Source organism: Halictus rubicundus, chromosome 9, assembly GCF_050948215.1.
Source record: "Halictus rubicundus isolate RS-2024b chromosome 9, iyHalRubi1_principal, whole genome shotgun sequence".
In the NCBI taxonomy this organism is placed as follows: domain Eukaryota; kingdom Metazoa; phylum Arthropoda; class Insecta; order Hymenoptera; family Halictidae; genus Halictus; species Halictus rubicundus.
In genome coordinates, this window is record NC_135157.1 from 16,276,994 (window position 1) to 16,292,285 (window position 15,292).

Genomic DNA, 15,292 nt, shown 5'->3' on the forward strand with positions numbered 1-15,292 from the left:
TCGTCTATTTTTTCGAAGGTATGCGCACTGCTGAATGCGCATCAGAATGGGAGGGATAGAGAGCGTGACGGTAAAGAGGGAACACTGCGTTCGCAGTATACTTGCGATACATTTATTGATACGGAGTGAACTTAACCTCTTTGTTGAAATCTGCTATTCTAAACAGTCTCTACTGTGCGATAATTTATTGCAGGAAACACAGATAATTACACGTCCGTATGTTATAACATCCGTGCGAAATTATTGAGCTATGGCAACCAGATTATTTCGAATTTTCACAAACGATTTCTCTCCGCCGTCGCGGGTTTGTATCGGACAAGTTCGACATGGACATATTATACGAGGAAAACCGCCGACAGTTGCTCGCACCTTAAAGCAACGGCTCGCGGGTAAGGCAATCACGAGGGAATAATGTCCGCATAAATTCTTTTCCAACAATGTTTCTTTCAGCTTTTCAACAACCGGATCCAGAGACGTCATTCAAAGTAGATATTGGGTTCTCCGTTCCGCAATTGTCGAAAAAACTAACAAACACTTGGCTGGCTGAGAAAAAGGTTGTGGAAAGGGATCCTGATTTGGAGAAGCAAGCGAGAAACAAATCGTGTAAATAGAACTTTTTCTTGCAGAGGTTTTTTATTATTAATTTTACAATGACAAAATTAATTTTGTTTTTTATAGTATCGATCGATATGAATGTAGCAAGACAGATATGGGTAAACGTATCTAGTCCCTCGGACATGTATAAAATTGCAGAGCATTACGGAGTCTTTGAACATTTATTCCAAGACGCATATTTCAGACCGGTTGTACCATTAGAGATAGACTATAAAATTCAGGATGATACATTCGTTAGAGTTTATACGGGGAACGTTATAAAGCCTAGCGAAGCACAACAACCTCCAAATGTTAATTATTCGGCAACGGCAGACACTTTATGGACTTTGATCATGAGTACACCGGATGGCAACTTGCAAAACTGGGATAATGAGTATTGTCACTGGTTCGTGTGAGTATAAAATTAATCTGTCGATCTAAACAATTTTAGGTAACGTATAATAGAGAATGGTAATGTTATTCGTAGAGGTAATATTCCTGGGAATGCAGTGGAAAAAGGAGAACAAATAGTGGATTACATGAAGCCCATTCCGTCCAGAGGAATTGGATATTATCGTTACATATTTGTGCTTTACAAGCAAAATAAGCGTTTAGATTATTCCAAATATAAAAAGGCTCAACCTTGGTAAATAACGAATTTTTTTTAAAAACTCACAACCCTTTTGATGTTCGATGTATGGTATAATTTACGTTTGATTTGCATAGTCTGCAGTTGGAAGAACGCGATTGGACAACGCTAGAATTTTACCGGGAGTATCAAGACGATCTTACGCCCGCGGGTTTGGCATTTTTCCAAAGTGATTGGGACCCTACAGTAACAGAATTTTATCATTCGTCATTAGGTGTGTATGCTCGTTGGAATTACTTTGATCCGATTAAATCACAGTTATTCAACGCCGAGTATTGAATCTGTTGTACTTCTTTTTTCGCAGATGCGGCGGAACCAATATTTGAGTACAAGTTCCCGAAACCGTATGTTAAGTCGCAGGAATGGTTCCCACTGAGACAGCCCTTCAATCTTTATATAGAGCATCACAGAGATCCTAAAGAGACCATGAAGTATTATCTGTTGAGAAAATTGAAGAACGTTCATCCTTTCAGAGAACCGAAACCACCTTTGAAGTATCCCAATGCCATTCCTTTCGAGAAGGATTCGCCTTCCTGGTTGAACCTGCAAATCAAGAAGGATCGTTTGGGTTGGGGGCGAATCAACGATATGGAGTAATATACCTCTTGTTTGTCAATAGACTTTTGTAAATAAATTCTCGACGAATACCGTGTAAATAATCAGCGAGTCAATTTTCATAGAATTTACGGAGAATCGCGGTATCATCGACTGTTATGCTGTCGTTATTCTAGTCGCGTATAAACTTCAACAGCCTGTTTGCTTCTTAATTTGATATCAGCCCTTGTCAGTACCGTGGAGTCGATCGCTTCGTGCTCAACGATGAAACCTGAAAGTTTAGTTTAGTTTATTGGTCCCAAGGGGCCCATAATCTATTCTTACTACCCCCTTCTTTTTTAAATAGACGCATAAAGAACGTATGAAGGTCAACTATATTTTTTGAGATGGAATACTGCGTTTCAAGACCAACATTTTTATGAAACCAAAGGCCAATCAAGGTCAAACTTACCTGTAGCATCTGCTTCCTCGTCTCTAAACTTTAGTTTCGAGTTATAGTTGGAGACGTAAGTTTGGTACATATCTTTCGCTCTCTCGTCCCTATCTTTCTCGAATTCGAAGTTGCTCATTCCAAACAGCGCCCCTACTTTTCGACTCACGGTCGACAGTAACGCTAGACCTACAGAGGAAACGTACGATACGGGATTCGCCATTTAAAGAGGAACATTGTCGATCATTACCCTCCGTTTCGACTTTTTCCATTTCTGGTAGAATCGGTTCTGGTTCTTCCACGTCTTCCCTGTATTCTTTCGATGTCTTTTTCCTCTGTGCTCTAAGGGTTCCTCTCCTCACGCAGAATAGCATAGCTACCATATTTTGTAACGCTGCACGTATGTCCATTAACAACTCGCCACGTACTTTTCTTACATTCCTGTGCTCGATTCGACGCTGCTGTTGCATCGTGATCTGACCCAGAAGAGCGTTTCTGTCCGCGTTATATCTGCAGCGGAACGATATCATCTCCTATTCAACAACGATGCAATTGTTGATTCATAACACAACTGTCCAGGATACTCACGCTTCCACGTTAGCCACGACGGAATGCTCGATCTCCGAAAGACCGGCTAAAGCTTCGTTTTTCCGCGTCAACAGCGCATCGCGTTCTTTGACATTACGGTTGAATTGTTCGAGCAGTCGCGTTCTCTGTTTCATTTGATCTTCCAACCTGATAAGGCAAATCGGAGAACGATACTAGCATCTATACCTACACTAATCTACGGTATTCTCTCTCCGTAACTCTGTGAAACAAATCTCTACCGTACGAGTCCTTTAATGTCTTTCTTTCTCCAGCTGGGAACACTCCAAAGAATCTCTGGCATCTCTTCTACATACAACTGTGACTCTGCAGATCCGAAGTTTACACAGTTACGGAGAGAATGCTGCAATGGACAAGGGAGAGTACCTCAAGAGTAACTCTCGATAAGAGCGCACCCTCAGCGATTCTTGAACCTTCTCTAAGATTGCTTCGAGGGACTTCATCTGCCTTTCCAACGATCCGTTCCCCATGGAAGACTCCCTAACTTGCATGGTGAACATTGTTTCGCTCTGTCGTGACACGCGCAACGAATACAGTGGTTTTCGTAGCCAAACGGCTTCAAGTCGTAATTGACTATTCTTCGTTTCAGGTCTTATCGTGGGCACTTACTTCGGTTCGTATCAGAGATTGCGCGTACGCCCATAGATCTTCGACTTGGCTGCGAACAAGCGCCAAAGTGCGTTCCCTCTCCTTCATGTTGTTCCAAACTTTTCGCGTGAGCAGTTTGCACTTCTCTTCTATGTCATCAGCTTCTTCGACCGCCAGCTGCCCCATTATCGTCGCCCTGACTATCACCTTGCATTGACTTCGCCGATCTTGCTTCAATATATCCAACAGGGCGTCGTGTCGCACCGAATCCTTTGTCGAACGGGTTCGTTCAGTGGTTTGCAAAGCACAGTCTTAACAGAAAAATTGTACCTGCTTCAAGATTTCGAGCATAGAGTTGTACGTTATGTTTATCGCTTTCGCTGCGGTTTGCTTCGCTATAGCGAGCTGATAGCGCGCTATTAGCCCCTGTTGCAGACCTTCCACTTCGGTCCACGATATCTCCTGTTCCTTCTTATACGTCTCGGATAGTTCCACGTGCTCCAACTATGTTATACTAATTTATGTTATTATAAATCCACGCTCTGTGTGCACGCCACATATGTCACCAGTGCGCGTCACCTGCAATTCGAAGCAAAGCCTCATTTTCTTCTTCTTCTCGTAACGAAGTTTGTCCAGTCGACGCCGCCTCAGATTATTATCCTCGTAGATGGTCGAGTAGGTGTGCTGCAAATCGAATCAGATTCGACATTTAGTTGTTAGGGCTTTGACCGTGAAACGAACCTCCGCTTCACTATTAAGGCATTTCAACTGCAGCTCCCGGTGACCACGCAGGAATCTGTGCGTTTGAGTTTTGTTATCTCTGACGAGTTGCTGGTACTTTTTCACGTCCTCTCGAAAAGTATTCAATTGCCACGATATCCTCTTCTTCAACTTTACGGCATCTTGCAGTCGCAACTTTTTCTCGCGGCCTGTCCGACCAAAGAATAGCGTAAGTTGATTAGAAAAATCGTAGCTAATTATACACACGTATACGATATAGTGTTCTCTAACCGTACAACTTTAAAATCCCACGATATTGGTCGAGTTTGTCTTTCGTGGACCATTTGCTGTCCTTGTATAACTCGACGACTTTCGTAGCCATTATCTTAGTTGTAGAATGATTCCTGTATAACGATTTACAATGTGCGATTCACAGCCGCGTCTGGAAACGAGAATTTGTACCCCTAAAAACATGAGTTATCGTGTTTAGAAACTGGCAATCTTAGAGAATAACTCAACTTTATTTTACATACAAAGATGTATATGTATCATGTATAAGGAGAAAGTCGCGAAAACCTACGTGCTTCTAAAGGTTAGAAACAGTCATCGAACAACCTATGCGTATCGCATTCATTTATTGCATCTATACCGAGGTGCAAGCTCACCTCTATCTCTCGCTCATTCTCACTCTCTCTCTCTTTCTCGTTTTGTCATACACATACGCACGCGCACATACACCGCTATTTACCCGCCTTTTGTTCTTTGTTTATTAAGCTCATTCTTCGACTATTCTTTATACGAAACGATTCTGTTAGTCTCGTTCTGTACGCTGATACGGTGATACGCGAGAGACGACGCGACGCGTGCAGCAGCGACAAAACCGACCCGTTCTCTATTGTCTACTCGTTACGGAGAACAGGAACGGAGCGAAAGAAGAAAATCATTCTAAACGAGACAGTTTTGTCGCCAATCGTTTAGTCGCGATATTTCAATGAGAGATCATCGTATCGGATGGTCGTATCTGCGAAGCGAATATCGTGCTGCAACTTTTTAGACGTTGTCATCCGCCAATGAAATTTCGAATACCGGGAACGAAGAAGATAAACGAAAATACGCTGAACGATGTCACGAAAGTCGGCGATTTTATAATTGATATGTATTATGTCTCGCGGATTCGGCACAGCATACGCGTCTTATCCGAAGGAGAGCGATCGACGGTGCTGGATCGCGCTTTAGCAGGCTGATCTCTCACGGCAGAACGTGTAGCGTCGATGTCGATGTACGTATGTAAGTAGGTACGAAATATTTTTCGTCGCGAAAAATTAGTCGATCGATTATATCGGATTAAACGTCTTTGTACGATCTGCAGGGAGGCGGTGGCGCGCTCCAGATGCCGTTTTCCCTACAGGTTGGCCTCCTGACAGGTTCCAGCGGTGTTACGTATCCGGGCGAGCAGGTGACCTAGCAGAGACAATGTCAATCAGAATTGTTGCTGATCAAATGTATCCGCAAGACCGACGTTACGTTACCTGTATATTATCGCCGGGTTTGTACCAAAACTTAAGAGGAGCGATTCGTCCGTGCGGTGGATCACCCGGATAAGGACATCTCACTTTGCCTGGAAATCAACGCGACTTGAAATAACAACCTGGAAAGAAGCCTAAGAAAGAAACTTACAAATCGGCGACGCGTGAGACCACGTGCCGTCTTCGGTGCATATTATGGAAGCCTCGCCGAGAAGTTGATGACCCGGCAAGCAGGCGAATCTGACGAGCGCGCCGACTTTGTGTATTCGACCGCGATGATGTTTCCTCTCCGAATTGTGACGGTGGGTTTGCTCGATGATACGGCCGCTTTTCGGTGTCGCTGGTGCTGGACATGTTATCACTGCCGAACATAAATGCGTTATTCTATCTGTTGAACGTTGAAGCGCAATGGTATTTACCGGCACAAATCGGAAGGTCTCCGCTCCACGTGCCGTCCTCCTTGCACTTTATAGAGTCCGATCCGACGAGCTTATGGCCCCACATGCAAGCAAACACCGCCCTGCCGCCGAAACTGTTATTGTACTCGATTAGCTGCAACCGGGAATTGTTGAGCGCATCCAGAGCCGGACACTCGATCGTCTCGCACCGTGGCATGTCGGCGGACCATTTACCTAACAGCGAACGACACAGCGACACGTCAAGTATCTTCGGTATTTCACGATTAGCTTTCTTTCGTACCATTGTATTGACACGTTATGCCGGGAGCACCTTCCAGTCTGTATCCAACAGGGCACTCGAACACCGCTCCGTGCCCCATCTTCGCACCTTCGATCTTCCCGAGCAACGGTGGCTCCGGTAGGCTCAAAACCGGGCATTGAACGTCTGTAAACCGTAAGGCGTGAGCCACGAGAATTTATACATACATATATCCTTCTAGCGACGACAAATTACTGCGGAACATCGTCTCTATCAGCCTCTCCTCGAAGAGGGACTTACCAGCAACGTGAACACGGATGGAGTTGGACAGTCCGCGGGGCGTGGAGCAGGTGTACGTACCGGAATCTTGAGGTTTCGCGTAATATATCGACAGCCGGTATTTCCAATCCCTTTCGCTGGCTGCGATCGCCCATCCTGCAGCGAATGGAAACCGCTACAACGCAACGTTCGTCGGTTTTCCCATGCTTTTTTCCCGCGCTTTCCAACGGTTGCAACAGCGTTTGGCAAGCATAACCCCATAGCTTCATTCATGCCGGAAATTTCTCCGCGAGTTTCCGATTTCCCAAAACGATGGAAATGATTTCTGCGTACCTCGGATATCCCGACGAATAATATCCAAGGGACGCCGATTACTCACCACTCAAATACTGGCGATAGGTGGACGTCCAGGTCCATTCCGGGTTACCAAGTTTCCTAGCGAAAAGGCACTCCAAGTGAAGAATGCTTCCTGGAAAGACCGCGAGGGTACCGGACGGTTCCACGGCCGCCGAACCAGCTGGTAGTCCGAACATGATCGTGGGTGGTACGTCCTCTGTTTCTCCTCGAACAGTCATCAGAGGAGAATAACTAAACACAGGTATCGTCCTCGTCTCCGTCAGGAGAACTCGATTCTCCCGATTCTAGCGAGTCGAGAAGACAAGGCCGATCGTTCGAAAGAAGCTGCCTCTCGAGCCACTCACCGGTATAATTCGAGATGAGCGTTGTCGGGACGCAATACGGCACCTTCCCGGTCCAGCTCGCATTCCGACAATGCAGCAGCGAATCGCCGATCAGCTTGTATTTACCGAGTTCCCTGCATCGAACGGTCACCCGTTCCTCGTCCGGTACAGTGATTCTATCCACCTGAAATCCGGACCAATGTTACGAATGTTGTCTCTCAGATTTTTCGAATGATAATAATAATACTTACCGATATCGTTATATTTTTGTAGGTAACGATCAAGAGCGGATGAAGACCTTCGAGTTTGCAGCTCTGCTGTAGTCCGACCGCACCTGGAATCAATCGTTTATAGTTTACAGAGAGTTTATAGATAGAATATGTATGGAATATATACATATATAGAACGTCGCGAGATTTTATGAGCGTATTGTACGGCACCGCGTATTGTTGTTGCCGCTTCTGGCGCGTGCATTCGTCAAAACAAGACTCGCGCGCCGTCCGAGCGGATGATTTTGCGAATCCACGTTCATTTAATCGCGCATGCTCGCCGTCGTAACGCCAGACGGTCGATAGGGTATCTACCTAGTATCTAACCGTTTTGAAAAGCGCCCAGACGCGTCGACATCGATCCATTTCGAGCCCTTGGGAACGCATTTCCTTCGAATTATCTCGTCGTTCGTTACCCCTTTCTCGTTTGACGGAGAGATCGTCCCGGGAGGGGGCAAGATCGCCAACGAATTCCACAAAGAAAACTGTTTTCGCCCCATGTTAAAGCTTCCTGCGACTTTTAACCATTTCGAAAAGAAACAAGCGACGATTTCCGTTCTCGCTTCTTCGTTTCGCGCGTATTTCTCTCTCCCTCTCTGAGATCGAGTCCACTGCGGTTCACGAGGGTAGTCCGCGAATCGATTCTCTGCACGAACGCCCACGTTACCGCGAACACCATCCCCGAAACGCGAAAGTAGAACGGAGAATGCGAGAGACGGCGAAGAAAGTAGACGCGTGCAAACGCACCTGCTTGACCCGCATCGCAAAAACCAACGATCAGACCGAGCAAGAGGAGGAACCATCCCGCCGTGGTCGACGGGCTCGCACGAAACACGCTCTCGAACAATTTCCTTCTTCTTTCCTTCTCGATGAACATACTGTTTATCTTCGCACATCAGAGCGAAACCCGGTTCAAGTTACCACACCGGAATGTTGTTCCGATGCCGTTGGCGCACCGAGAGTGGGATGAATTTTCATGCGTCGTGGTACCGTTCACCCTTAATTTCGACATGTCGTTTCATAAGCACAATGAACCGCGCGTTGCCGACCGTCAAACACCCGAGAGCGTTGCACAGCGAACGATTGAGTCAATCGGAAACGTATCCATGGGGAGACCGGACGTCGGATCCGACCAACGGGACGAACGTATCTACGCGTATACGTGAGCAAGTACGTGCCGCGCAAACGGCACAAACGGCGCAAACAGCGCAAACGGCGCCCAATCACCCAACGATCAACGGCAAGAGCAACGTCCCCACTAACTTTATCCCTAACGTTCCTAAACGACAAGTACCGCCACCGCCACCGCCACCGCTACCACCACCGCCACCGTTACCACCATTCCCACCACTACCGGTGATCGCCAAAAAGAAATTCAAGATAGAATTCGGCGCTCGTTATCAATTGTGTCAAATTATCTCTTCTTTTTTAAATATCGACTATAATAGAACTCCTGCGTTCAGGACGACATTTATAGAACTTCGTTAATTTTGAAAACATTCTACACATTAACAGGATCGTTCAGAATTTCTCTTGAAACAAGAAAATAATAACAATATGTTAGCATAATGTCTTGTCTAGGGCAAAAACTGGTTAAAGCTTGGGCTGTCTCAGTCTCTTCCAGTCACCTGTACACTCTAGAAAGCTTGCAATGTTATCAATCAAAGGTTCTAACGATTAAGTATGTACGCGCATAGGGCTGCAAAGCCAATTGTTGTCAGTACCTCCGAAGCCGCCGGGCTGGACGGACGCTTCAAGAGCTCGTGGGAGTCCCGACAGGGTCTCAATGCATTACAATCGAAGGGAGCATTTAGGAGAGAGCCTAGGCAAGGGATAACGAAGGGCTTTGAATTGCAGAAAAGAAGTAAATAAAAAGAATTAAGCCGTAAGAATAGAATTTCTGTGTGCCTTCACGACCCAGCATGACTGCTGCTGCACAAACCTGCACAAAAGAGGTTGCGCATAAACCAGCGCAAAAATAGTTGCGCGCTAATCTCACAGAAGCCTCTGCAGGAATATTTGTACCTAAGAGGAAGTGAGAGTGCTCACGCCCGGGTTTCGGTGTCTGCAACTTTTGCTCAAGCGAAGAAAAAAAACCTCATTTATTCTTTGTTAGCATAGATCAGAATCCAGTTGTCGGATCTCAAGACTGTAAAAGCGTTCTACCTGCCGGTAATTTTGACCAACAGTTTCAGCGTTTTGCCACTACGTCCAATGGCGCTGTTTTCAGATTTTGTCGGAATTGATACGGGGCGCCACCTAGGCGAAAAGCGTTGAACTAAGGATTGGCTAACAGTTTCAACGTTTTGCCACTACGCCCAGTGGCGCTATTTTCAGATTTTGTCGGAATTGATCCGGGGCGCCACCTAGGCGAAAAGCGTTGAACTAAGGATTGGCTAACAGTTTCAGCGTTTTGCCACTACGCCCAGTGGCGCTATTTTCAGATTTTGTCGGAATTGATCCGGGGCGCCACCAGACGAGAGAGTAGAACCACAGACGAGGTATAGAAGCAGACCGATCACCCAATGTATTTTTCAGACCAAATGATTCTTGCCGGAATTAGCATTGTGTCTTATGGGAAAAACGGCAATAATCATTCGCACTCCGTTTCTATCAATTCTGCTTAATAAAAATTGGTTAATAAAGATTGCTTAGTAAAGATTGGTTTGAAAAATATTGAACTGGTGATTGTTGAGCTTTAGCAGGTTGAAACCAAGCCGGCTCTACACCATGCTAAATTCTAAATCATGCTAAGGACAGAGAGAGAAATAGATTTGATTCTGGTCCGCTGGGGTGCAGCGTGCAGCATGCAGCGCTATACCGAATACCGGTGGCACCCGAGATCCCAAGCAGCACGTTGTATACGATTACGTCACTCGTCACTCTGTGGCATTTAATATCGTGCAGATACTTTGCTACTGTTTTGGACTTATATATTTAGAAATGGTAAATCTGTTTATTGTTACTTATGTAGTGTTTAGTCATATTGCATTCCATTAGTTATAATTATCTTACTCTTCGGGTTATTCGTATAACCGCAGAACCTATATCCTTTTTACATAGTGCTCATAACCGCTATATTGAAACTAGGTAATTCTTTCGAAGTAAATCGTTTAATAGTAATTTTATTTGATGATTAATTCACGTATTCCTTGATTTTGATATGTAATTAAAGAATACGTATTATGTAAACGTCAGTACTACAAAATTCTGCATGCATCAAACTCAAGTTTACAATGGAAATTTTATGTTTTAGCTTGATGGGTGCAACCAATATCACGCGTTTAATTAAACGGTATTGGCCAAGCGTCGTTATCCCTACTTTCTTTGGGGGTTGCATTTACGCAGATTGGAGTCATACCCAAGAGTGGAAGAAGAAAGTAGCCAGTGAAAAAGTACTGTTTGAAAACCAAAATGTCAGCTGAAATTCTACGTACTTATATAAAACAGTATATTACACTGTTTATTGGCGTTGGAGTTGCCGGGACAATTGGATGGTGTATTGATAGATCAGAATCATTAAGAATGACTCGTTTTCGAGATAAGTCTGCACTGTTTGGAAGGGAACTGAAACCAGGAGAGCCACCATCGTGGCCATAATCTTTTAAAAATGTAATAGTTTTACAACTTGGTATTCAAATTTCTGGAGTTATTACAATGTTATTACATGCTTATGTAACCTGTACAGTAAAATAAACACGTTCTAACATAATCGTAAGTTATGAATCTTATTTAAGGCAATAATGAAATACAATTTTATTTCTATAAAAACATTATAAAATATTTCAATGTACATGCGAGTTTTCTGTAATAAGTAACAACTGTATACAATTATAAATTTTACCACTTTATTCTTCGGTTTCGATATTAGTGAGACATCAGCGAAATATAGTAAGAATTTTACTTTTAATGTCATTCTTTTTCAAAACTTTGTCAGTTCTATCGCTTTTTGTATTACATTTATGGTTCTCTTTATCCTCTGTGTCTTTTGTTGGTATTTTTTTTGTTGTCATGTAAGCTTTTCGTTTCTTCTGTAACCACTCGTTAGTTTCTTCGTTCCAAGATACCGGTCTGTTGTCCTTTGAGTTTTTCATCAGTCTTTGATGCAAGCATAATTTGCTCCCTGTTTCTAAATTCAGATAAGAATACTTTTCTTCATTTTCAATTTTATGCTCTGTGTTAGTCGTACTTATGTTATTATCTATAAGACCATAGTTTTGAAATTTTGTACTTTTATCTTGTGAAACAGATATATTTTTTGTCACTCTTTGTAACACCTTATCCTGCTCCATTCCAACAGGTTTGTCAAACTCTTCCCAAATACTGGTCAAGTTCTTCACTTGAAGATTCATGCTGCTTCCTTTACTTTGATACTTTCCACGACGTTCGCTGGCCGACCTTGTAAATGCATATGGTTTTCTATATAATTCTGGATTAAATTTCTGTGAGGTTTGAACAAAAGATGAATCTCCTATGTCTGCGGACAATGTGGTATCTAAATCTTCGTAACATATCTTGGTAGGTCGCTTTATTTTATTGGAATTGTTAGAAACCGTTCTAGAACCAGAAGATTTTAAAGTTGCTGAGCTTCTGAAAGTGGGCCTTTGCTTATATTTTTTCCCATCCGATACGCTATGGTCAGAAGAAGAAGATGAACTTCCACTACTTCTTTTCTCCTGCAAGTCCTTAGATATGTTTCCTATGTTATTACTTAATTCTTTATTCGAACCATGCGTTCGAATATTTTCCATGCACAAATTTAAGTGATCAACGCATGTAATGTCTGTTTTCACATCATTTTTATGTTTTTCTTGTTGCAATGTTTTAGAATCTACATCTATGAGTGATTCTCGGCTATGTTTATTAATGCAAGATAGTTTCATTAAATCGCGTATATGTTTATTTGTTTTAAGATCCAAATCTAACTGCTTCAATTTATCATTTAACTGACACTCCAGTATTCTTATTTCTTCTTCTTTCTTAATCAATGCTCTTTCACGATTACATAAAATTACTTCTCTATTTTTCAGTTCGGCTTCTTTCTGTTTGATGTTTTCCAACTTCTGAAGCCAATTTTCTTTAAATATTTCTTCGCTAACTTCCTGCGGAGTTGGTACAACAGCAGAACATCCATTTCTGCATCCATGATAACACAGATCTGTTATCTTTCCTTCCGCATCCTCATTCTGTTCGTCAATCGGCGTCAACCTCTCAACTCTATCAAATATGTTCGAAGCAAAACTCGTATTGTACGATGCCTCGTATTTAGTTTTAACACTCTTTGAGGAATAATCAAAATTGCTAGTTCTATTTTTATTTTCTCCCGCAAGCCTCTCGAGAGTTATAGAGTTCTTTGCATTTTGAATGCTCTCCTCTTCTATAGTGAGCGAATTGCTTATATTATTCTCAACACAGATTGCTTCAGTCTTTTCAATGCTAACGGTTACATTACTAACATCGTTTAACTGTAATCTCTCATCGCGTGTATCGCTTAAAACAGAATTTGTATTGTTATTGATGCACACGGGTATAATGAAAGCTTCTACCCTGTATTTTGCTTGCTTCATTGTTCAAATTGTAAATAAGTAGTTTGTTCAGTGTATTCTTGTCAGTAAAATTATACACATAATTCTCAATAGAATGTTTACATTTAACGAATGTACGCAAACTTTATCGGTGAAGATATTTATTTGAGCAAATAACACTTTTTGAATAATAGCGGCATATCCGATGCGACGTTTCGTTAACTTTTCAATTGTCACTTCTTAGAAATGTCACAAAAATGTTGAATGATCATTTCAATAACTATTAAATCTAATCCACTTGTTACGTGTGCTTTCATTCTACAGTACAAACAAATCTTTAGGTTTTTATTCTTTACCCCGATTGTTAGGATCCGTTACCTTGTCTTGTTTTGTATTTTGTGCGAGAACGTGTGCGTCAGGTGTGTGTTTGTATACCTGACCATGTGACCTGTACACACAAATATAGCGACTACACGTATACAAATCCCGTTTGAGAGTATGCACATAGATAGCTCCAATGGCGACGGATTTGGTCACGTGACTAGTCTTTGATTGGTTCATTTTGCAACCGACAGTACCGTAACCATTTGGAATTAACCCCAACAGAACCCCCCTTGACGATTGTTGTAAGAAAACTCGTCCTGCTGTTAAACGCATTCATATTTATGCATGCAGAAGAATAGGTACAAAATATAAAATAGAAGGGACCATGGTCACACGTTTCCCGAGTCTGCTATTCCTAGTGCATAACCTAGCGTTATGTTACATTCCTGAAAAAGTCACATGATTCTTTGTGTTACCGTAATAGGAGCTCGAACGAACGATGTCAAAATATATGCATATTCCCAGACAGAGGGTACACATTATTAATATCTTTTTTAATCTATCAAAGTCTCAAAACATTGTATTGTTGTCGTGTTTTATTTTTAAACAATTGAACTGGTACTATTTTTAGAGTAAAGCTATATATTTATATTACTACATATATTGTCTCCTAGTGATATTAAAAGTTTACACGGGTTACGTAGAGTATTACTCAATCATATGGTTAAGAAACATGCATAATAAACGCACATAATCATTGTAAAGAGCTTTTTTAGCCATAATTGTGCATTAAAAAAAGTTAATTTATTTGTTGTTAATATGATATATATCTATATATATATATATTTATTAACAAAATAAATTATGGAGATGCTGGTGATTATAAGAATATGTTGTGCTCTGTTTTCAAGAATGCATCGAACGGTAGTAGAAAAAAAGGGTTGCAGAGCTTGAAAATAACTAGAACCAGAATTGTATATTTACACGTACTTCGTCGTCTTTAATGTTTAAATTAGTTAAAGTTAAAAGGTTTCCCCTAATTTGGATATTCGTAACTCTCGATTCTTTCGTAAAGGGTGCGCTACTATTGATTCATTAATTCGGGTCCTTCTAGATGGCGTTCATGACTTTTTTAAGTATATGTTGGACACAATTCCAGCATTGCATACGCGTTGTTCGATTTAAATTGTCCAGTTTCTACAAGAAATATTCAATAAATATTTTCTACCTTCTTACCGAGGTGAGAGAATCCATACCATTTTCGTTTAGAATTATTTATTATTTTTCCCGCCTAATGCGAAGTTTCCGTCAGGTTGCGCACGCATATCGATTCAAGCAATTATTACGTATCCCTATCAAAGTACAGTGTCGTACGTATGAACTGAATGGGGTGAACGCAATTTCAATTACAGCCCTGCAGACAATAAATTATAAAAATTAAATTAAATTATAAAATCAATCTAAACAAATTCGAAAGATATATTTTCGAGTATCTGTCGATCGGAGAATCCGAAATTACTGCTCCTTGAAAAGAGAATTTTTTAATATTTATACGATGAACACGCCACACCCTTTCCATAATATGGTGTGCATAATATGAAATGAGCAGACATTGCGAGATCGGCGAGATTTTCATTGAATTTTGCGATTGTAAAAAGGGGAAATGAATAAATACGTGTGAAAAGCCGGGGGGCACACGGGATCGATACGTCCCTGTAATTTGAGGTAACTCGCAACTCGCAACTCGCAACTCAGTCCCGGATAGTGGAGGGGGCTAGAGGGGATCGCGTACTGTTGTAGTGTTGCAGTTGTCCGCCATTGCTAGGGAGTTAACTTCGGTACTAGGCTAGGTGAGGATCTCGTCGACTCGTCGCGTGCCCCCCTCCCCCT

General features: G+C 42.2%; 5 protein-coding genes across 7 annotated transcripts; 2 read left to right on the forward strand and 3 right to left on the reverse strand.

The window, feature by feature from the left end:
• Positions 1 to 109: 109 nt before the first annotated feature.
• Positions 110 to 1,902, forward strand: Mrpl38 (mitochondrial ribosomal protein L38). Its single transcript, XM_076792948.1, has 6 exons — positions 110 to 389; positions 451 to 603; positions 679 to 1,006; positions 1,082 to 1,240; positions 1,321 to 1,457; positions 1,548 to 1,902. Exons 1-6 carry the CDS (start codon positions 251 to 253, stop codon positions 1,838 to 1,840), a joined length of 1,209 nt encoding a protein of 402 aa, XP_076649063.1. The 5' UTR covers positions 110 to 250; the 3' UTR covers positions 1,841 to 1,902.
• Positions 1,903 to 1,938: 36 nt separating this feature from the next.
• LOC143356903 (uncharacterized) lies at positions 1,939 to 4,541 on the reverse strand. The gene is made up of 10 exons (XM_076792950.1): positions 4,434 to 4,541; positions 4,164 to 4,351; positions 4,002 to 4,106; positions 3,753 to 3,926; positions 3,444 to 3,692; positions 3,201 to 3,343; positions 2,817 to 2,963; positions 2,479 to 2,738; positions 2,250 to 2,417; positions 1,939 to 2,069 (listed from the first exon to the last, which is right to left on the reverse strand). The coding sequence occupies exons 1-10, from the start codon at positions 4,522 to 4,524 to the stop codon at positions 1,966 to 1,968; spliced, it is 1,629 nt and encodes a 542-aa protein (XP_076649065.1). The 5' UTR covers positions 4,525 to 4,541; the 3' UTR covers positions 1,939 to 1,965.
• Positions 4,542 to 4,644: 103 nt separating this feature from the next.
• On the reverse strand, positions 4,645 to 8,803 carry Hig (locomotion-related protein hikaru genki). Of its 2 annotated transcripts, none has more exons than XM_076792946.1 (10): positions 8,301 to 8,803; positions 7,536 to 7,618; positions 7,306 to 7,468; positions 6,984 to 7,166; positions 6,626 to 6,760; positions 6,368 to 6,511; positions 6,088 to 6,300; positions 5,820 to 6,029; positions 5,672 to 5,760; positions 4,645 to 5,603 (listed from the first exon to the last, which is right to left on the reverse strand). In XM_076792946.1, the coding sequence occupies exons 1-10, from the start codon at positions 8,428 to 8,430 to the stop codon at positions 5,487 to 5,489; spliced, it is 1,467 nt and encodes a 488-aa protein (XP_076649061.1). In that variant the 5' UTR covers positions 8,431 to 8,803; the 3' UTR covers positions 4,645 to 5,486. The 2 variants fall into 2 exon arrangements, with proteins under 2 accessions (XP_076649061.1, XP_076649062.1); XM_076792947.1 differs by having other exon boundaries at positions 6,984 to 7,157; positions 8,301 to 8,802.
• Positions 8,804 to 10,338: 1,535 nt separating this feature from the next.
• Positions 10,339 to 11,265, forward strand: LOC143356941 (NADH dehydrogenase [ubiquinone] 1 beta subcomplex subunit 1). 2 transcript variants are annotated; one of them, XM_076793014.1, is made up of 2 exons: positions 10,339 to 10,499; positions 10,810 to 11,265. In XM_076793014.1, the coding sequence occupies exon 2, from the start codon at positions 10,968 to 10,970 to the stop codon at positions 11,151 to 11,153; it is 186 nt and encodes a 61-aa protein (XP_076649129.1). In that variant the 5' UTR covers positions 10,339 to 10,499; positions 10,810 to 10,967; the 3' UTR covers positions 11,154 to 11,265. The 2 variants fall into 2 exon arrangements, with proteins under 2 accessions (XP_076649129.1, XP_076649130.1); XM_076793015.1 differs by lacking the exon at positions 10,339 to 10,499 and adding an exon at positions 10,506 to 10,643.
• Positions 11,263 to 13,733, reverse strand: LOC143356940 (uncharacterized). Its single transcript, XM_076793013.1, has one exon. The coding sequence runs from the start codon at positions 13,118 to 13,120 to the stop codon at positions 11,432 to 11,434; it is 1,689 nt and encodes a 562-aa protein (XP_076649128.1). The 5' UTR covers positions 13,121 to 13,733; the 3' UTR covers positions 11,263 to 11,431.
• Between the last annotated feature and the right edge of the window lie 1,559 nt (positions 13,734 to 15,292).